Source organism: Vanessa atalanta, chromosome Z, assembly GCF_905147765.1.
Source record: "Vanessa atalanta chromosome Z, ilVanAtal1.2, whole genome shotgun sequence".
In the NCBI taxonomy this organism is placed as follows: domain Eukaryota; kingdom Metazoa; phylum Arthropoda; class Insecta; order Lepidoptera; family Nymphalidae; genus Vanessa; species Vanessa atalanta.
The window spans coordinates 2,864,208-2,889,010 of NC_061902.1; the positions used below are offsets into that span (position 1 = coordinate 2,864,208).

The 24,803-nt window shown below is 31.4% G+C and overlaps 1 protein-coding gene across 1 annotated transcript in view; it reads left to right on the forward strand.

The window, feature by feature from the left end:
- LOC125076218 (glutamate receptor 1-like) overlaps positions 1 to 24,803 on the forward strand; it is a 168,363-nt gene that overhangs the window by 39,926 nt on the left and 103,634 nt on the right. Inside the window, exon 3 of the mRNA XM_047688279.1 lies at positions 23,303 to 23,455. Within this exon, the coding sequence (XP_047544235.1) occupies positions 23,303 to 23,455 (153 nt within the window). The remainder of the gene's footprint in view (positions 1 to 23,302; positions 23,456 to 24,803) is intronic.

The following is a 24,803-nucleotide window of genomic DNA, read 5'->3' on the forward strand; positions in this document are numbered from 1 at the left end:
GAAAAATCCCCCTTTTTCATTTTCTCGCGGTGACTCTGATGGTATTAAAAAATATATTCATCGTACTTTGTTTTTGAGACTGTCATTTTTTTTTCGTTATGATTCTATTTCAAAGGTATATTAAAGTTATATTAAAACTAATTTCGATCGCGGGTTTTGTTATTGAAATTCATTATTCGAATAATTATCGAACTTCGAATAATTATTATTTGAATAGAAATAGACAAAGTCGATTCTCAAATTATTATTAACTAGATGAAAAGCCGGCTTCACTCGAACAAATATAAATTTACTAACTACCGTACCCCTGCACGATAATATTATTTGAACACACACGGCCTGACTGCACCCGGTGACGTCAAACATTAATATCGCTTTTATATCGAAATATCTCGATCTATAATTAGGGATAAGATTAGATGGATTAGATATAGATTATATATAATAAATTAATGCAAATAGATAAAACTTTACTTCGACAATATTTTATTACATTTGTGACAGTGGTGTATACGAAAAATACATCAACAGGTGAGATTACCGACGAGGAAAATTGAATTTATCAGTTGTAGACACAGATTTAACCGCACGTAAAAAATTCTCTGGCAAGCGCATGTATTTAATATTATACTCTGTACTATGATGCTTTGTCAAAGATCTATAGAAAATATAATACGCTTTCTAAACGGCAGGCTGATTTTGATACATATGTAGACATAGCCCAGAATTAACTAAGTAAAAAAAATAATATCACAAAATTTATTTTTCAATGTATATCTTCCTTTCTTTCCAGTTTATAAACATACATTAAGAATATGATACTACACTTTTATGAAGTTAACGAACCAAACAATACGTTTCAATTTAAATTTGTATAAAAAGTTTTAATACTCGGTTAAAAAGTTTATTTCAAAGGCGTCTTTAACATTGATGCAGTTTATGAGTTTATAATTTATTTTATAATTCATAATAATTTAAAATTTTACCCTTTGGAATATTTTTTTTTTCAAATTTGCATATAATTGTGTAAAATAATTGTTATTTACCTTTTTTTATAGTTCCCCTATTAATTTATTCAATACGACTATGAAACTTTTATTATTGTTTGAAAGATTATTGCAAAGCGTACTATATGTAATATACTCGTAAGTGTATCGTTTGTTGGAGATCGTTAGCAAAAAATAAATATATCATTTATGAATAGAAACTTAGCTGATGTATGTAATATTATATATTATTATACCATACTTGATATCTCATTGTTTATTTCCCTAAAATAAAATAAAAATAAAATGTATTTTTATTATTCTAACAATATATCTAGTCATTCTAGTTTGTAATAATTTAACATTAAGCAATATTGTATGACTTAAAATGGACTGGAATGGAACCTTGTTTAAAAAAAAAACAACAACATTTTTCGGAACAAAAAAAAACATATCACATTTACACATTAAATTGAGCTTAGAAATTCTTAAAACAGCCAATTCTCAATTGATCAAGCTATTAAGCTTAAGTGTGTTAAAAACATTATTTCCTTTAAATATTAACCGGTAGGTTAAAAATTTACTATACGAGTCGATCGTATACATTATTTGCTTCATTCAGTAAACACTTTCAGATACATTCTATAACGTCTAAGAGCTTAATCAATCATTTTCAACGTACTCGTTACGATACAGAAAATGCTCAAGCATTGTACCGCAAAATGACTCCGATTCATCGAGATGCATGAAATAAATCACTATGTAACATGCATTACAAAGAAATTTCGTTTATGACGAGTTGCTTTAGTAAAATTAGTCACTCCGTAAGGTTTCATAATAAATAAGCGTTACTGTCCCCCCCAATCCCCTCAATATATGAGCTATTTAAAGAAAAAAAGAATATTTGAAATCAAACTTGTAGATATATATATATATAAGCGCAATCAATAAGTCTTTAAATTAAAAATATTCATGAAAAATAAACGAAAGAAAAATAATAATAAACTACTAATAATATTAAATATAATAAGTAATTAATTTAAAAATACAAGAAAATAAATTCCGATGGGACATCCCACCGGCAAACACTGTAACGTTGGTTACAAACGTTGGTTACAATCAAATTTCGATGTTTCTAATGTAAAATATGGAGAATTTCCACACAAACTTTCATCTCCAATTCTTATATTATATTATTCTTCTTATATATTTTTAAAGAGAATTCTTGGGTTACCACTTACCAACTCCCCTATCTTCTGATGTTAGATTAAAAATATATATAATAATACTTTATTTTAATTAATATTATAATTAGATTCGGAAAAATGTCGAACCATAAAATTAAGGAACAACACGATATATGAAAGAAATCAGTTTGCGTGGCAATATGACAAACAATTTATCACATTCATAATAATTAGCCACATTCATAATCCCCACTGACATAAACAACCAATCGTCGAGTTTAATTTTTTCACAAGAGCAAAAACAACATTTAAATTCATGTTTTAATTTCATATTTTGTTTAAGAAATATTAATATTGCTGGATTTATTCTAAATTGAAACAAAGCTATTTATAACAAAGCAATCCTGGCTTATTAAAAGATCCAGATCCGAGAATCGGAACCAATAAATAATTATTTGAAAAACGAAGCTAAAAATTTGCGTTGATTATTATTATTATTAAAAAAAAAACCAAGTGCGAGACAGGCTTGGGCATCTAGTTTCCATACAATATTGGAATTCGACAATAGACAAACGATTCCTTCTGGGAATACGTAATCGTACAATACTTTTCAATATATTTTTATTTTTCGTTTTAATTAATATGAAATGAATATGTTGAATTTCTGTATTTTCGTACCACGAAATATTTCAGTGAGTAAAACATTAATTAACGGACAGTTAATATCCTAATGCTAGGGCCTCAGTTCCTCTTGACGAGAAAGATTGAAGCTTAATCCATCATAATGTTCCAATATGGTTTCGTAGGCACACGAATGACAGAATTCCGTCCAATATATGTATGTATTAACAGGCCTTTTATTTAATGATAATCTCTTGTATTATTTTTAAATATCGAAAATAACTATAATTATTGTAAAAACAAAACGCCTGAAACAATTGCTTGTTTTTTAACTTCGAGATTTACCTCGCCTCTGCTCTACGGGAGGTTTATAATGACTTTACGAGTGGTTAATGAAAATATTCAAACCTATAAATGCGAGTACATGATTTGGTCAACTATTGACTGAAGTAATATTCAATTGTTTTTTTTTTTTCGAATATATCTTGATGTTTTGGATATTTAAAGAAGATCATATTCCGAATTAACATTCATATTGATCAAACTTTAAGTCATGTATCATCTATATGCCGCAGGCAGCTTGTTTAATTTGCCATTTAATTAACAGCCTAGCCTATTCACTAAGCGGGTCCAACCATGGTGAGTTATTATTTTTTATGATTTGGCGAACAGATTAACAAATAAACCATCTATGACTATTACTAGTAAGGAGTTGATTTTCATAGACATCGAAAATGTAAAAAATATAACTAATAATTTCTTAATTACCCAAGGAATGGTTTATACGCCGCTTACTACGAGTTCTCAACACAAAACAAACCCAAATACAGAAGTGCAAATTACACGCAAAGACCTACCATTTTTAAAACACTTAACCATATTACTAATCAATTCAAGGATTAGATCCTCATGCCTCATAATTCGCAACCGTTTTTTGCCAGCTAATAGACTAACGAGCAGCTTAAAATAAAGAAAAATAATATTATGGCAATTACCGCTTACTATGTAAACGAAATGAAAATTCAAACTACACAATATTACCGTCCATAGATTGCATAGCAAATACACTGCGAGATAATTCGTTTTAAACGTAATATAAGGCTTCGAACACACATAAGCAAGCGAGCGTAGCGAAGGCGACATAGGATGTCTTGCAAATTTAAGTTAATACGTATCTGACATATCGAAGGTATTCTTCGTTATAACAGATACGCGTGATTAAATGTGATAATGATTTCATAGGAGTTACCGCGTCACAGTCATCTCTTCGCCTGATTGCTCGAGTGGATTCCATTCCTAAATACTTTACATTGACATCAGATAATTAACTCAATTACACGAAATGAATTTCTGTTTATACAATATACGGGTGATTTTGAATATAAAAATACATATGAAAAAAAAAAAACATTTTCGCGCCTACAAAATCTCAGTCTAAATTACTGATTGGTTTTATCAGGTCGTATTATAATACGATTATAATAAGTTGCTCAGTTGATTGTTTTTATATATAAAAACAATCAACTGAGCAACTTATTTAACATTTATGTTTTAATTCGTTTTATTTTGTCAAGAATTTTAAGCAGTTAAACAAATTTTCATCGCATACGTTTTCAGGTTAAATTAATGAAATATACATAAAGGCTGGTTATAAAATGTCATTTGCATATATTTTTACTAGCGATACCACGAGATTACAAATTCGATAGTCGCTCGACATTGCATAACACATGTATGAAAAATTTGCCTAGTAATAATTTATTTTGCAGACACGATAAACGGCACTTGTGATATTAAATTCAATTTGATAATGGTTAAATAAATATTTGTAACGCAATAATTGCCTGTTAATAAAAAAATAAAAAATTACGTGGTATTAAATTGTGGTTCCATTTTTAAAAATAATTTCCTACTCTCCTTAACACGTCATATCTTTCTAAAACATTTCGAAGTCGTTCTACTGATTGAGTGAAACTTTATATATAAAATTATGTTATCAATTGTATATAGTTCTAGCTGTTACCCGCAAGCTTCGGAATTTAAAAAAAGAAGAGGAAATATACTTACGATTCCGCGTCGAATGATTGTAGTCCCGTTTAGAAGTTTTTGTATTTGACACAAATAAAAAAAAAAAAACTTTATATATACACATAGATTATATTGAAAATTGAATCGCGTGATATTGTTTATTTTTGCCTGATGTTTGTGTTTCAATCGTGGTCACGAATTGACCGTAACATCCGCGAGCCCTTCAACATCGACACGAGTTTTCTCTGTCTTCCTCCGTTACTCTTTTATGTGTATATTTCTACCTTAATGGTAGGAACGCACTACACTAACACAATCGGACTCCATGAACGTTGTTCAAGGCACTTAAATTTTATACAATTTATGACTCGCTCCGCTGTGGTATTGGCCACTATACGAACAGCAATTGTTACATTCATCTTAAAAATACATCTTAAAAACGGCTGGTGTTTCATACGGATTCTTAATTTTTATATCACAAGAATCAGCTCTTTTTCAATGATCGCACATATCGAACGTTTTATTTGAAGGAATACTTAAGAATTAGTGATGCAGTTAGAGAACAAGGTCGCGTAAAGATATCTGTGTGTCTTATAGTAAAACTTTTAGCGATCTGTATCACTATCGTTGTTAGTTATTATCGTTGTTAGATAGCTAGCACAGTGTCCGCTAGGTGGTCTGACGATATTGACCCGAACAAAATTTGCTAAACGAACTAAACTTAACGATAATAGAAATCTCGGGCTTTGTGAAACATGTCGAATGTAACCGGTACTATGACAAATGGGTGATACTTTTCTATATTAATCAATTCCTATTAACCTGCTTATACCAATTTCATAAGTATATTTCTCATTACAAATTAAATTCTTGTTGGTACGATCTTTTTCAAGTAAATATAGGGTACTTATTTATGGTAGTATTTTGTCCATATGGTTGAAAAAAGTAGGTAGAAGATTCACACGAAATATTAATTACAGACATAAATTACGTAACGTCGTAACGAAGTAAAAAAACTGTACGTAAATATTGAAGTAGCCTGCGTTTGATCACCAACTTGCATATCTGTCGGCGTCAAATAAATTTAAAAAAAAAAGTGTGTTTGGTTATTTGTTACTTGACAGCCCTTGAATCGCAGGAAGGATTATTATAAAAGTAAAAATCGTAAGCAGTAGTAGTAGTTTTATTATTGTAATCATGCAATTATACTTTTTACAATTAAAAATAGCCATGCACATATAAAACATACGATCTCTCTTCTTATATGTATTCTTCTTCTCTCTTCTTCTTCTAAAGCTACAATACAATTTTAAAAAAAAATTTAACCATAATATAGCTACAATAAAGCCGTTAAACATCAGTCAGTATCGCGGTTATGTAACAAAGAACCCGTATTTGGCTAGCTCTCTCCAATCTCAGAGCGAACTTCCTGAGACGCCGCGTTGACGCCACGTTGACGCCAAGCTGACATACGAACCACATTTATTTACAAGACGCAAATTAATAGCAACCCATCCCGCGCATACATTCTATATGGTACGTCATAAATAGCGGTGGATAGTTTCGTGAAACAGATAATAATTGTATATGTTCATAGTAGAAGCTTTATTCCTATTATTACATGCGAAAACGTGTTCGTTTGTCCCTAGTTTAAGGAGCTACGTAATTATCGACCCGATTTTCTACTTGAAAGTATTTCACGGTGTGACATAAAAAAAAAAAAAATCAAATGAAATTCAATCGTTTAAAAAAATTTTGGTTCCTGTTTTATTACTTACTAGCTCCGAAAAGCTTTGTCTGTTTGGCACACAATAATGTCGACAATATTGTGGGGATACAATCTACAGCCGAGCGTAGGCGAACGAGAAATGTGTTTTTCATTTACTGAATATTAAAGTATATATATGTTCACATCATCATTTTGTCTAGCAGCTTAAAATAATCACTTGTTTAAAGAAATTAAAAATAAATGTCTTTACGCTGAAGGAAATTAACTGAGCTCATGGATAAGTTCTAAACGCGCATGATATCTCCAAATATAAAGCCGGTATGAAACTTAGCAGGAACACAATAGTATTTTTATTTCAGCCATACTTATTCATTTCGAGCTCGACCGCCATTTGAATAAGAATTCTTTTTATATCATTTTAAAAGAAGTATGAATACTTCATTCTCAATTGAACACAACAGACGATCATTGTGAAAAAAATACTATCTTACATTTCCAAGACTTTAATTATTTTTTTTCAAATTCAATGTAGCGATATATTAATATTCTTAAAATGGTCATTAATACGAGATGTGAATTGACTTCGAAAAGCAATTGTGAAATTAATGCAGATCTGTATTGTTTAATCAGATAGTAATGAAAATTTATAAACACTCAGTTTTCATGTCACGCAATCCACTTTCCGCGAGCGAAGATATTGTGATATTGATAAATATTTGTAGCACAGATATTATAGTAGTCAATGTACACATACATACTATATATATATATATATATATATATATATATATATATGAATCGAGTAGTTGGCAATAATGTTTGATGGCTGATTTACTTTTAAGAGCGGGTCACCCCGAATGGAGTTGTAAGTGTCATGGCAACGCGAGTCGTTATGTTTTGACAGGCGATTCGAATGCGATGGTTGCTTGCAAACCCATTTGCTCTTAATCGAGATGAATTATTGTAATCCTTTGATATTATTGTGGTGTACGATTATTGAATCAATTAATATAGTGATTAGACGATATTGAGTACGTTTTATTTTGTGAATATCTCCAATTGCACGCCCACATAGCCTTCCAAATGTCGGATCAATCCCCGAACCCAACTGTTCGGCATCCTGCTCCTCCGACATATATATATAAGATCGACTAGGATAAATCCTCATAAAATATACTTCATATTTAAGTAGTGTAGGTAGGCAAATAGCAAATAGGCCCCCGACACCCAAAGACACTGTACGAAATATCAATTATATCTCATCCCATTAATGTCCCACCAATCTAAGAGATTAAGATGTTATGTTATGTTATGTTATTGTGCCTGTGTGACACTGGTTCTCTCAATCTTCAAACTGGAACACATCGATGTCCAAGTATTGCTGTTTGTCAGAATATAATATAATGATTATGTACCTATCCAGAAGCGCTTGCACAAAGCCATACCACCCATTAAATACATTTACACAATTTATTATTATTTAGTATGAAAATCAATCGATACAAATTTTTATCAAGTAATAAATACGCTTAATTTATTGTATGCTTTAGAATTGTAAGTATTTTTTTCACATGACCTTTAAATTTATTAATTGACAAAGATAAAAGCTGAATAAGAGCTCATTCGAAATTCAAACGTTTTAACGCCTGTATTTTGTGACTCAAAGAGCCTTGAACCTTGCCCAAAAAATACCCGAATATTTCTTCTTTTCATATTTTTCCTTGAATATAAACGTTTTATGTAAATGTGTGAAGCCGAAAGACAGGTAGCTCGTATAATACAAATAGTAATAATATTAAATATTAATTTTCTCACGCTGCGTCTTGAGAGCGCTCTGAGCGTTCGTTGGTTTTAAGGACAAAAACGCCTATGTCGCCTTCTATGGGGCTCAAGAATACTCATACCAATTCTTCTCAAGCTTACTTTCGCATTTAAAATATTATTATAAGATAAATAAATAGAATTTGAATGTAGGTAATCGTATAAAGAATACGATTACCATTCTAATATTGAAGACAAAGATGACTTATCAGATTTTTCACACTGTGCTTGTTATCTATAGAAAACAACAGTAATAAAAGTTAGAAATTCAATTCCGAAGTGCCAAGTCTTGAATGTAATTCGATCTTACGATAAGATATTCTCGACAGATCTTCCAGGAAATACATAGCACATTAATATGAATTGCCTGCGTGTTATTTATGCCTTTGAAATCCGTAATGAATAATAACTAATTTTCACTCTTATGTTTGTATATTATTAACGGTTTCAACGTTAAAAAATTCAAAATCGTGTGAATTTTTTATAAGACAATTCAACGATTGTTTTTTGTCAGTTAAAATATACATCATATTTTGTTTTGGAGTTATTACGTGATTTTATTTTTCTATTCACTCGGTTTTATTTGTTGTTTAAATGTAACAACTTTGTTTGCTTATAAAAATATTATTAGTAAATCGTTTTATGCCGTTCTATGGATATCAAATAATTGTTTATGAAATGTACATATGCACACGGCTAAACCGTTTTTTGACGGAAAATGCATATATATTTTTAATTTGTTTTATAAATATGGAACTAAAAATGTTAGACGTAATTTAGACAGGTTTGAAGTTGATACATTCAAAGGATGTCTTTTTAATAAAGAAAATGATTCAACTTAACTTTTAAATGATTAAAATATAAAACAAATGTTGGTTCTTGTAAATAATATTTTAGCATATTTTTCTTTAAAATTTCCATAAACGTGTTAACAAAAGCAGTTTGATGATCGATCAGTGCCAATCTAGCCTCTTCGTCCAGACCATAATGTTATCACGAGTGAATAAGACTAACCCCGCCCCACATAATCCTCGAAGTAACAGTGCTTTAGACCTTGATTCGCAAGACTTTGCAAATGACTGGTACAAGGCTGTACTGGGAGCAACCCACATTGAACCACCATATTACTCTGCAAACATATATTGACCATTCCCAGCATACACTGCTAGAAAGTGCTACATACAATATTAAGCTATTTTTCTTTTTCGTGGTACGCTAGCACAGGTTCTATGAATCAGAAGTAAAAGATACTTGCATCTGAGATTCAATTGTTTCATAAATTAAACTTAAATAATATAAGAGAATTACCTATTAGTAATTTGGATGTAGATACTTATAATAAAACAAAAACAATTTTAGTTTCACGTATAAATAACAAATAAAAGGTAAACGAGAAATATTTTTGAATAAAAAACAAACTAGAATTCGCCATCTAAAAATGTCTTAGTTATATAATCTCTTATACTAACGGACGTCCCCGAATGTCAACTCGCCCTTTATATCTAAGCTGATGCTAAGACATTTTCTGTACCTCTCATTTAATACGTCTCGTGGGAGTGTAGCGAAAATTCGGAAGACTTCGTCGCTATACACTAATCCCTCGAGTTGACGTTAAGTAAAGAAAAATATTCTTTACTTGTCACTTTAATTCGATAACTTGGCTGATTTTTAGCGATGGTTCATATTATGAACACAATCACACTTTTGGAAAAGTTATTAAATAGGACCCAACGGGAACAGAATTCGCATCGCCACGCCTCGCTTCACTAAATTAATCACAAGCCAGTAGCCTGAGATCGCGTTGACGCAAGTAATATGCGTCAATGCAATCTCAGGTGAAACGAGCTTGTGTAGAAGATTTATAATAAATCTCTACTTAAACCAGTTTGTATTGCTTAAAAAAACATAGAAACCAAAAGAACAGCAAAAGCAATCACTCCTTGATAGTAAATGTGATGTCATGAAATCTTTTTAATTTTTTGGTTAATCATATTATAATTCATGAGCTACTCCTTGAAGAGTAAACTGTACGAAGCCGATATGTTTGCCAAGTGATGTTCGAAAATATCGAGCTTACTTTGGTTTATCGTTACATCGTTAATGACTTTCCTGGTACGACAAACCACGTAAGTTAATTCTGTAAGCTGCTGTTGTGCTCAGTTTTCCCAGGAATAATGCAACAGAGCGAATCTAAGCATGGTATAATAAGCGATATAAATAAGCCTCGTAATATTCTGAGCTTTATGGCAACACCTTTAGCATTAGGCTCGACGAGTACTCATAACTTGAAGCTCACCGAAATGTTTATATAATTCATCATTGAAATTCTATTAAAATTCTAGCCACCATTAAATACATTGTTAAAAAGTACTCTGATGAATTATATTTAAATCAAAAATGTTTTTATAACTAAAACAATGAGAAAAATTAAAAAGGTGAAAAACTTTTACAACTAGGCTCAAAAAAAAAACAAAAATCAATATATAGTTCTATTTCGTCTACAAACACTCAAAAATCCCAACCTAACAATTAAACCTCATAACGTTATTTAATTATCTACCTGATAAGTTTATTTAATGAAAATATTAATTTTTTTTTTCAGATATGAATAAATTCATGAAGTAAATATATTATAGTACTAAATCATCTAGTCTTACCATTTTCAATTTTAGAACATAAAACAAAGTAAGTAAGAAATTGTTGGTATAGCCCTTAATTTATTAAAAGATACCAACACACCATCAAAGTGACGAATCAGAAAGCCTCAGGGTCGGTTACAAGTCACGCGTACGTTTTGATTTATTTCACTTATAACTTTGCAAAGTTGACGCGGCTTATGTTTGTTACTTTTAACTTTGGATAAAAATAATAAACGATCAGTACGTTCACTGCATTTTTATTGTAAATCAATATTTGTAGATTACTTTTAGTTTGTGTTAGGGATTTGTGCCACAACCAATCTGGATAAGTAACCCTCACTCGTATAATCATATATAGTCATATACTCTTCACCCGATTCGCAATATTTATTAGTGTCGCGTTGGCGTTTTAAGGGTGAATGAGCTGTTATAACTACAGACACAAGGGATATAATATCTTAGTTCCAAAGACGGCTGGTTCATTGTTGATGTTAAGAAAAGTCAATATTACTTATAGTGTTCAATGTCTCTAGACTATGGTGATCACTTACCACCAGTTAGCGCATTCGCAAGTTTGCTTACTCCAGTGCAAAATAGACACGTGAAACGTTGAATTTAAATTCAGTTTTCCTCGTGGTATTAACACTTACCACCGAGAACGGAAAGAGTTGTGGGCACCTATCAAAAACATGAAAACTAAACGTATTTATAGTATTGATTTTTTTTTGTTTATGAAACATCCTGTTTATAATAGGTTTTCATATAAACCAATTTAAAATCGACTGCTATTAACACAGCGAATTCAATTCTATGAAAAGGAAATAGAAGCAATAATTAAGAAGATACTCTTCATCGAAATATTTTGATAATATTACAACATCAATAAACGAAAGAAGTATGTTTGGTATACCCTCTAAATATATAAGATATATAATATATATTATAAGGTTTAGTTTTGCTGATCTTAAAGCCAGTACGTATTGACTTTGAGTTCAGCAAAGTTTATAAAATATTTCACTTTTTCCTCTATCCATCCAAGCATTTTTTCAATTGTCTTCTAGCTGATTCTCGATCATAAACTTCTAGATGGTGAATATTTCTATAATGATATCGAAAGTCATAAACTATGACATACCTATTTACTCGTGTCTTCTTAAATAAATATCTGATTGTAATGCTCATAAAACACCGTACGTGGCCGTACACGTTAATAACGTGTTTATGCAGTCAATAATTTAAGTGATAAAAGCCGTTGTCTTTTTAATTAAGAAACAAAACAAATGTAGACTATGACGTGACATTTGAAAACAGCCGAGGATTACGAATAAAGTAACCCAAAACATTAGAAGCATCTGTCGTCTCGGACGTGAAAAATAAGGAAACTTTTCGACCCATTCATGTTACAATAAAATGTAAGGACGACTGCGCACAATAGAACGTCACAGATTGGTGGTGGACGCATATTTCACCCAAGACCGTCGTTCCTTTTTTTGATGATGAAAATAAAGATTGAGAATTAAAATTCAAATTTAGAATTTATTCTATATTTAAAAAAAAAGGTATCTTTAATATAACATCATCATTGCGTGGCCACGACTTTTTCTATTTTCCGTTAATAATTTATCTTTTAATTCTAGACTATAATTACTACTTTGAGCACAGATGCCCATAAGGAAAGGAGATTGACTCTTTCAGTTTACATGGTCTCTCTTGTCCAAGGAGTTCAGGTTGGCTTTTCTGCAACGGTTCTCTTTAAGACACAATATAAAGAGCTCTTGCCACCATCGACCTTCCTCCTCTTACTGAGCCTTGTCGAATTATTCGTGATGACGGTAAGACACCAGATGGACTAACATTGGTTCCCTAGGAACGAAGATGGGCCCTTGTATGGGATGCTACGTGCGTTGATGCCCTGGCCCCGTCTCATATCCGAGAAACAATGTTAAGAACCGGTGTCGCTGCGGAAAAAGCTGAACCGAAAGAACGATCCAAATATTCGTCACTTATAATCTTTTTTTTTTGGCCCAACTGCTGTCGAAACACTTGGTCTTTGGAGTAGTAATGCAAGAAGCTTAGACAGGATAGTTCGTTTTGTTGCCCGGAGGATCAGAATAGTGATTGAACGGGGAAATGCTGCTAGCATTCTTGCCATCATTCCACGCGGTCAAGATTTATATTGTGACTTTTTTAATTAATATTTGTATATATTTAAGGAGTTAATAATTCTTATTTAGTGCTTTTTTAAATAATACAAGCTCAATATATTATTATAAATTCAAACTTCCAAATAGGAGGAATATATATGTTTCCTTAATTATCAACGTACGACCTTAGTTTGAGATTTGTAAGTCCAATCCACCATCTCGACTTAATACCTCACTCAATGTTAAGTAAAAAGTATTCCCATTTAAAGTATTTACTTAAAATCTCTCATAATAAATATCATTCAGGGTATTTATATAATGTCTTTAAAAGGAGTTATAAATAAGTTTATTAAGAGGTTTGGGGTTTTTGTTTTGTTTAATAATTCACAAAGTAAGTACTAAATGTGATTGAATTTAGTATCTGGTGGTTTAAGTCCTATATTCCATTTTTAAAATTTATATATTTTGTGTTTTTATGTACTTATGTAATACTTATAGTGCACGTCGTACAACGTCACGAAATTGCTTGTGATTACTAAAATAGCCAACCAAGCTGTGTTATCTTATGAATGAGATCTTTATCATTTTGAGTTGACCGCTTGGAAGTTACTGTAGTGGATTCAATATTAAAAAGTTTTAATTTATATAATGTCGACACAGCTCCAGAATTTTCATTGGATATGTGTATGTGTGCGTTATTTTCTTTTACTCACTTTTCTTGATGAGGATTATAGCCTACGTGTAATTTCATAATCGGTATGTCTGCTATATTTCTGTTCTGTCTTTATGAAATTTGTTATGAAATAATTTTAAATCCCTAGGAAGGATATGGGCTATATTTATATACATAAAACCTACGAATCAAAACTCTCGCCCTTCCGCGGGCGAATATTAATAATATATAAATTTCAAAATATATTCTAAATATGTTATGAAAATATATATGGATATTATTGGGTTAATAGATTCAATAGTTTTGTAAGTTTACTTTTTATTTATTGAATGCTTTTTGGCGTACAAAACGTACAAAAATTATATACAACAATAAGGTCACAAGTCAACAAATTTGAAATACCATCTTTATTATAAAAAGGAGATTTTTTTTAAATTTTTTTCTTACGTTAAAAACTAAAAAAAAATGTATCCATTTGAAATTAAGTAAAGTCAATTTCAAATTTATAATATCATTAGATTGATATTTGTTAAACGTTCCGTTTTTATTTGTATAAGAAAAGAGACTGACTGCCTAGTCAGTCTAGTGACTAGATATAGGGGCCGCAGATTCTGACATACTGCGTTCAAAACTCGAGTCAGCTGATAAAAAGTTATTGAGTTTTTTTTTCGAAAAATTCTCAGTAACGACTTGACCCTGAAAGTTGACGCGTACACTCTGTACTAAAGTACAGTCAGAGTAGGAAAACCTTCGTCAGTTTTCAAATTCATTCCTTTATCAAGTCGTAAACTCTTAGTACATTATGAAACTAAAGCATTAAACAGAAAACTGCACATAAAATTAACCTAACATAGTATGATAACAAGGTTCGAAATAGTGTACATTGCGACGCAATGTGTCATACTCAATCGGTAAAGCAGTTTATCGCTCATACTGAGCACACGAAAATAGATCTTAAGGTGAAGAACCTTTTCTTACCCCGACTGTACATAAAGCCTTTGGTCGTGCGCCTGAACTCTTTCCGGACGTGTCGGATTTGCCGTCCCTTCGGATCATGAGAAAGTGCACCTGAGTTTGCGCAGATACTAGTCCATTTCAATATGTACTGCTTGGTTTCCTAATCTTCCTTGAGATTCGCCGCCGTGACCGAAATTCGTCAGGATGATATCATTAGAGTCTATTTCTGAATCTTTATGAAAAAGGTTTTTGAGATTTATTTTAAATATATCTAATTAAATGATATAGACATAAATTAATCAAATCAAAATAGTATTAACAGTGCCCCTTCTAATTTAAACCCACGTACTTCAAGTAGTATATACGTATTCTATCGACCAACTTGGTCCTTTTTTATGATTAAAACACTTTTTTTTTATGTATTCTCATTTAAAAAAATTAAATAGTTTTTCGCTCAGTGCGCTAATTTTATGAATTATTTTGTCTCCAATGTCTCCAAAGAAGTACTTCAAAAACCAACCAACATCGAAACGAATAATAAAACACATATAAAGAGATTCATTTAAATTTAAGGTCTTTCCGGCTAAGGGTATTATCGATTTATTTATTCTCGCTGAAGGACATGTGCGAACCCGACGGAAGCCATCTTAATTTTCAATACAGGCAGTTCATTGGCCTCTTTAGGAATTCCTCTTACTCTTTGAAAAGCCAATATCTGTTGGGTATCGCGTGATATATTTAAAATCATTCTCATTTGTTCACATCGTATATAATAAATATACATATATTTACTACCAATATATAATTTGTTAAGCACTTAATGTTTAATGTTAGTCAAGAGCCGAGATGGCCCAGTGGTTAGAACGCGTGCATATTAACCGATGATTTCGGGTTCAAACCCAGGCAGTCACCACTGAATTTTCATGTGCTTAATTTGTGTTTATAATTCATCTCGTGCTCGGCGGTGAAGGAAAACATCGAGAGGAAACCTGCATGTGTCTAATTTCAACGAAATTCTGCCACATGTGTATTCCGCCAACCCGCATTGGAGCAGCGTGGTGGAATATGATCCAAGCCATCTCCTCAAAGGGAGAGGAGGCCTTTAGCCCAGCAGTGGGAAAATTTACAGGCTGCTAATGCTAAATGCTTAATGTTAGCTGTGAATATAGTTTTGCATGTTTTGAAAAAAGGATAGCTGATATGGAATATTAACTGAAGATTGTTATTTCAACCCAAGCGATACTGAATTTTAATATGCCGTGTTCCACAATGAAGGTGAACATCATGCTAACAACTGCATCTGTGGGATGAAATTCAGCCACATAAGTATTGATTTGTTCCTTAAGAGGTTCCTCCTCGAGAAAATAGTTCATAAGGTTTCTTTGTTTTTCATTTTTAAGATTTCGATATCTAAGCAACATTTTAAAGGCACTTTATAAATATAATACACTTTTATAAGGAACTAAGAGGGTATCCATCGGAGTTAAACTTTATATCTGTGTGCAAAGTCAACGAAAACAAAGACACGAGTTCAACTTAACTTAGTATGTTCAATATCTTATAAACTCTTTAAATAAAGTTAAAGATTAACGACCTATTGTCGTAACGGTCACGTGTGGACCTAAAGCGTGCAGTTTTCTTATAATTACTTTCGAGCGATTAGTGATGTAGGTACCATTAGGAAAATGGTACCTACATACGTGTGTGTGTTTGACTAAATATATAAATAATTATATAATATTATTGAAAAATTGAACATAATTCTTTAAAGATATATATTGATGACTATTTAATAAATAGGCTATTTCTATATTGTATGGTATATAGTAATCAGTAGAATTGAGTTAAAATCATCCAAAACCAATAAGAAATACGCGTCAAACAGAAAGCTTTATAATTTTTGTTGATTAATAACAGTAGCGCCATACACGCGTCGCAGGTTAAAAATCATTCAACCTTTGCGTCACTACCAAATTGAAGTATATAACTATGGAATATATGTATAAAAGCGTATTTCCTCCCAGTTTCAAAATTGTCAAACAGCAGTTGTTTTTGTACATTATTATTAGTTTATAAATGTATTTTTGTTTTTTGTTTACCTTGTATTATATACCTTGTATATAGTGCGTTTATATTATAAAATATTAGAGGTCTATAAAGAATATACATCTGTAATACTATGAGAATTTTAAATGGAGACTACTGACAGTGTACATAACAATAATCATAGCGACGCGCTTACAGTATGTTTTCTGGAACTTACCATCGAGTGGACTCAATTAGCAGAATAAAATAGTTCGTTAGTCTACAAAAAAAAAACCATTAAATCATACAAACAAAGTCACGGTCATTCCAAATAATATCGCTAGTCAGAATCGACTCTCGAGCATTGTGTTCAATCGTAGCGAAAAAGGTTCGCATTACAATATTTCATTGTTTCGCAATTACCTTCGGGGCCCTTTTTGTTTACTTTATATAAGGGTGTGTTTCATAAAACAGAATTGTCAAGCTTTCCCCGACACATCTTGGAAGGGAAAAATGTCTTTGAATTGAAACAAAATTAACAAGATTTTGTGATTATTTTAATTTATTTATTGTGCCTAATTGATTCACGTAGGACATGATGTCCGATTGGTAGTCTTGTGTATTAAATATATCCCTATATTATATTATATTTACATACGTAATACTATATGTAATACATATAACGCAATAGCTATTAGTTAGCAAGATTTTTTTAAACTATAAAAGTAAATCGTCAACATTCCTTGTCATATTTTAACCAATTTACAAACAGACTTAATATATTATGGCATAATCCCCGCCCCCCCTAAACTTCCTCATGAAAATCTATTCGATAGTCTGTGAGTGTATCACCTACGAAAAGACAAACAGGCGAGACTAGGAACTTTGTTTTATATAATATGTAGTGATAATCCAATTTGTGCGATAAAATCGTTTTCATTTCTGAATACTAACGATCTTACTTGTCAAACTTGTGTAGCGAGTGCTTAGTCACAGCCTCTCTCTCTTTCTTCCATCACTAATTTAACATTTGATAAAAGAAGACGCAGCATTGTTTAACTAATTACCCTCGAAATAGCATTCATAGGCAGTATGACGGTATAATTCGTTGTTATTATGGGCCCGTAAAAGTGGGCTTGTGTACGCGTGTGTGGTTTAAATATGATTTTAAGAATGAAATGTTCACATTCAATTTAAAATTAATTGTTTATTTCTTTAAGTCACACTACATAACAACACTATTATATCCTAACTAGTATTATGAATACGAAAGTGAAATTGTTTTTTTGTTGGTGAGCGAATTATTTAACCAAACATCACGAAACTTTGAAAAGTTGTCAGAGGTACAAAAAAGGACCTAAGTACTTGAAACGTGGGCTAAGCTGCGGTCAAAAAAGTTCCCAAAGAATATTATAAAAAAATGTCATAAGATTAAAATAATATGCAGGCTATTGTCATCTTTAAAGTTAATGTTTCAGATAATATTAATAATTTATTCTCGTAAAACAAACATTTATCTAACGGTACAATGACGTTATGTTTTATTTTGTAATGATATTTAAGCGTACACCCAAATCACTAGGTGGTGAGGTATTGTTCGAGTCTCATTACCTTGTACCATGTACAAACGACTCATCACAATTTTATCGCTCAACATCAATACAATGTTTTGTTTCGGCTTAAAGGCTGAGTAAGCCTGTGTAACGACAGACAGTCAACGTAAGGCAAAAGTGACCACATACCATCAGGTGTCTCACTCGCTCGAATCCGATTTAAAAAACCCGAGGCTCGACAATACAGTAACAAAATTCTTATTTAGTAGACTTCTAAGACTACGTTGTATAAATTAGTGTAACTGAAATTGTACTCAAATTTTCATCCACTTTTGAGTTATTAAATCTTATGAAACATAAGTGACCTTAAGTAAAAAGTAATACGCATACATTTCTAAATAAATTTAAAATTACGAAAGAAAATCATCCCAACGTATGTCGTTTCGTGATAAAATTTCATTCACTAGACTGCAGTCATCTTACTAATACATTGAATTGTGCCGTTGTTGTCTTCAACAATGTTATCTTCTTACAAACATCATATTACTGATGATACAAAGAGACAACTCGATCTGTAAGTATATGTATTATTCCTAAGCTCGTATATTTATTTTAAAAAATCCGTATGGACGATGATGTGAGAAAAGGGTCTGTTGAACCAATGTAGCTAGAGACCTGTAGTTACACTGGTCCATTCATTTTAGTTTTTTAAATATCGTAACACAAATATCGACGTGTCGTTAAAGTTTTACGATAATAAACTTGCAGCCGTTATAGTTCAATACTATTAATAAATTGATAAATATAATTGATTAAAACGTAAATACTTTATACTCTAATAAATGATAAACCGATTTACAAAAGTGTATAGTTTCGCTGAGGTAAAGTGGTCAAGGTTAAAACTTATTAACTACCCTAGAACTCCGTCATATGTGAACCGTTTAGAAAAATTGTTTCTTACTTGGGTGTAAACGGGAAGAATACCTTATACTTCCCGTTTGTATCCAATTTGAAAAAAAACAAACCACGCTACTACGACTATGTGTAAAATTCGGGATGATTCGTATTAGCATGTACATTGCCTTGCGTTATTTTTTCGAGTGTCAAATCAATAATGACAAAAATAAATGAATCAATTCTTTATTAAACCCTCATTAAACAATGTTAAAAAGTGAGACAATAAATATAAGACAACGGTGCGATTCTCTAAAAATTCACATCGTATCTCATTCTGACATTTCATGTTCCTATTCTACGGTGAGTTTCGATTTTATTTTTATGAACAGCGGTTAATGAAAATTTGTAATTGATTCTGTCAACTTGACTAAACCAACGCATGTGTTCATCATAGTCATGATCGTCAAGCATTGTAAACTTGACGGTTATATGACTATGAGTCTGACATTCCTGTATGTCGGTAAAGCGTTCATGTTATTTCGAACGTCCGATTCGACTATTCGTGCACATTGACGTGTTTCACAAAGTTTACACGGAAATCATTCGATTGGATATTATTTTACATTTTCGATTTAATCGATTACAGAGTATTATTCGGCTACTGTTCGATTTTATAAGCACCTTAACGAGAACCATATTTTAATCATATTTCCTTGATATAAGGTGATAGATATAAGGCACGTGCTGTGGTCTTGTGGTTTTGTCTTGTTCGACATCTTGGCTTGGGCCAATAAATAGTGATTGAATTATTCAAATCTGTCAAAAAATCTCAGTGATAGTCCGGAGTCGTAGTCTGGAAGTTAGAAGTTTACACAAAAGTGTATCGTGTGCCTCAGAGCGGTTGTCATTGTATCGGAATCGCTATTGTATTATAAGAGATAACTAGATGAATGGAACATGTAAATACTAATCAAAGATCGTAAGATCAAATGTCAAGCACAACTGACATATGAAAGTAAAAGTAACCACTATAGAATAATTCAATTTAAATTATAAACGCAAATTACATAATGAAAGCAGAACCTGGCTTACAAATAAAATAAATACGTCTTTTAAAATAAGTATTATAATGTACCACAGGCGACTCGTCATCAAAATTTTTTTTTAAAAAAAGACAGTTCACACATTTAAAACAAACAAAAGAAAACTTTTCGTCAGTGTGACCTTAAAACCTTGTGTGGAAGATTTGTCTTCGCACGCCTTTTTGGGTGTGCCGTATTAAATTTTCCGGATTTAAGATTTTTCTCATTAACCTACTGTTAAATGAGGTTTCTAGGTAAAGCAACATATATTTTTAGGTAGGCATACTTGATAAAATACATCGAAATACGTATTTTATTTTTCTTGTTTTTATTTTCAAATCTTATTAATAATTCAAGTAAACATGAGCCAATTTATGGACGTAGAATTAAAAACATTTCATAAAATATTTTTTAAAACAAAAATTTTGTCCAAATTATTTATATATAGTATTCGTTAATTGAACGTATTATTAAATTTTAATGCTTCATGTGTAACCGAAATAAATATTATTTACAGTATAAATAAATAATTCAAATTGTATGATGGTGTGTGGGTGGATGTGATCTAGTTATTTATACAATGCCATTGTATAATATTTAATTATAATAAGTTATTATCCTATGGCTTATTTAATACTACTCAGATTTTAAAACAAAAGCCACTTGGAGCGCGCGGTTCATTAAAACGGGGCAACAAAAGCGAATACAAATTTCGGTAATGTGTTACGATGCGTCTTTTTGTTAATACATCATAAGTCCCTTTTTTATTTTTAAAGGCACTCTACTAGGTGTTTTATGGACATTTTCTTGGTGGTAGAGCTTGGTGCAAGCCCGTTTGAATAAATACCCACCTCTCATATATTCTACGAAGCAACAACAATTTTAGTATATTTTTGATCCGAATTGAAGGGTAAGTGAGCCAATGTTAGTACAATAGCCAATCTCAGTTCCAATGAATGTAATGATATTGATGATGACAATGATTGTTAAAATTTCCTCCGGTCACAATGTCAAGCAAAATAACTTAGACCGACGGACTCGTTACTTGTAATCCCGCATGTTATACGAATATTTAAATGACATTTATATAAAATTTATATCGAATTTTATTACTCCAGTACATTGATAACGTACAGTATGGTTAGGATTAGTATTAAAATGCTCGGGGAATCAATATTATAGAGATAAAAGTTAATTCGGCTGGTATAATGATTATTGAGTACAGTACCGATACGTATGTTATCCAACCGATCAACAACGTAACCCGCGACCCATCGTAAATATCAGTGGCGTTTTAAGCACGCCTGATTAAAAACTATAAATCGTACAATAAAACCACATGAGTACAAAGCTACGTACAATCTCGTCGCGATAGATAAACTAATACACAGTGTGGCTATGAGTGTGACCATTCATCGGTGTATTCACGGACGTTGGGTCAATGCAACCAGTATTTGTAGCTAGGGTACAGATTTCTTGGGTGTTACGTCCGTTTGATTTTAGATTTTTTGGCAATTTCAAATTTTAATTCATGCTATAAAGGTATGGGAAATTGTTCACAAACATGTTCCAATTATAAACATTGCTATTACTAAAAATGTTATCATGTATGTATGATCTTTAAGTATGATTATCTTTAACAGAAAAGATGTATTTTGGTTCTGTCCTAAGTAAAAAAATTTAGTATACTTATTGAAACAACGATGCGCTTGTTCACTCGACTTTGATTACACTGTCGTACTCGTTAGCTTGCCTGTTAATTAATTGAATAGGTGTGCTCCGGTTACACCATCATTATATTGGGATTATTTATACATGTCTGTGTCACACACACATGACACTAACGTCATAACCACATGCATCTCATTAGCTATGCTATAGCTATCATCGACTGACGTTCATGGTTATGTAATACGCTCTTGAAGTTGGAATACCCCTTAGACTCCCACACTAAACTGACTATACGCAAACATTTTAAATCGATACCATATCAATAATAGTATTATAATATAATTGATATTCTTCAGGTACAGATAAAAAAGACTTAGGAACCTAAATTGAATCTAAATAAAAGAAATCAGTCACATCATTGATTATAAAAAAAAAAAATTAAACACCAGCCGACTAATTTCATTTCAGATAAAAAAGTACAACTACAATAGAAATGAAAATAAAACTCAAATATAAATACATATTCATCTTTAAAAAAAGCCACTGAAATAATAAGGAACTGCGTGAAAGGGTGGCAAGAATGCTAGCAGCTAATCCCTATTTCAACGCAATTCTAATTATTTGTATGAATATTGAACCAGTTCTCCAGCAAAAAGACGAGGTGTTATATACATAAGAAAAAAATCCCATCACAATGATATACTATATATATAACTAAAAATTCTAAACCACTTAAGTATTATAACGATTTAACTACATGTCATAAATGTATAAAATCAATTAGTAGGAGAAAACCGGAGTCTTTTGTACATTTAGGTATTCCTAGGCCCAAACAACAACGGATTACAATTGGTTAAATCTCTGCAAACATGTACATACTAGACTCAAAAACAATCATCGAATCAACAATTTTGTTTTCACAATATCTCGGCCACTTGTGTTTTTAAGATTTAAAGTGCTATGATATATGCTTCCTTGCGTGCTAGCAGCACAATACATTTTTTGATTGCAAATTGATGTTGAAAAGTTTTGTACTGATCTCTACGACGACGACTTCTTTTTGGGTAGTATTGTTATTAGTCTTCGTGTCATTCTGGATTCCTCATCTGGTTTGGATGTGATTTGGCCAGTTAATCCATAATCGGGTAATCTCTATTAAGGCTCATCATTTTGAGTAATCCAGAATGTCCTTAGTGCTTGCTATTTGTGCACCTTAACGAGTCTCTACTATATACTATGATAGTACTGTGTTTTCTTGAATAAAATTTATAAAGACTGTTTTGTTCAAGGCGTGGTCTTCGAACAACACTCCGAAGAAATTCAAGAGGCTTTCAAGTTTGCGATGGTACAATACAGCAACAATATGAACAAAACACGGCTTGACTTTCAACTGTTCGTCGACGTAATCAACACTGCGGACGCTTTCAAGCTATCCAGACTGAGTGAGTACAATTTTAACTTATTTAACACCTGAAGTACAAATACGAGAATAATTATTATGAAATTTCGATGATACTTGTTAAGAAATTGAATATTTCATTTACAAGTTCTTCATTGTTGAAACTATATTCTGAACCAATTATTTAGTTCACCTTGTAATATTACGATTTAAATGTGCTCCAATGAAGTATATTAAAAATTATGATTTCAATATATACATATTTGATTACGCTTTAATATAAAGAGGTTTTTTATAGGATTTAGAGCTTCATTTTATTGGACTGTTACTTATTACAATATCGAATTCATTTTCGTAAGTTGCAGTTAAAAGATTCAAACGAGGCTTTTATGTGTTCGAGATATTACCAAAATATTTCAAATAACTTTGGACGTTGAGGTCAGACAGGTGTCGGTTACTCTTAAACAAAAGATCATATTTTATAAAGGCCACCCTGAACTTAATATGAATTCATAACATTCTAAATTAACAATATTAATATATAATTAATTTTGATTTTAAAAATCAAACTATACTTTGTTTCACGGTTATATTATGAGAAAATGGAAACTTAATTGTATAAATATTGCATTTATATACACTTAATTATTAAGGTTTAATATACTATTTGATTCACTAGAAAAAAATAATAATAATATACATACCCAACACTATATACAAAAAATTTAACGAAACCTATTGTTACTTATATTTATTCACAATTTAATTTAAAGTTATAACAATATTATTTATAGTGAAGTTAAAAACGCCTATTTTACGATAATATTTTAGCTTCACTTCGCTTCTTTTATCCATTCTGCCGTGTACTTGACATAGGCTCCCCCCAATTGTCGCCACTCTATCTAATTTTGTTCTTCCAAATCCAACAGTTTTCCGCCATCTTCTTTATATTTATTAGTCTACTGGGTCCAGTAACTTCTTTGCTGATTTTTACGAGACGTGATCTCTATCGAGTGTTTTCTTCATTCGACGAAGTGATCTGCCTATAGTCACTACAGCATGCTAACTCTGCTAGTTTTGTGGTTTTCATTCGATCGTCAATAATTTTTATAAATTTTGACACATATTAATATATTCGTTACAATGTATGTTATCATGTATTCGAAATAATTATTACAAAATATAAACACATCAGTGAAATGAACAAAAAAAAATTCAAATATAAAAAAGATATAGAAATATGTACTAAAGCAAGTAAAATTAATTTTCATAATCGGAGATGTAAAGATGACCTCCGGCGATCTGTAATGCCTCGGAATGCGCTGCGCAAGTATCCGCTCGTCGGTAGCATTAAAGCCTCTATAATAACCCACTTTTAATTAATTAAACAA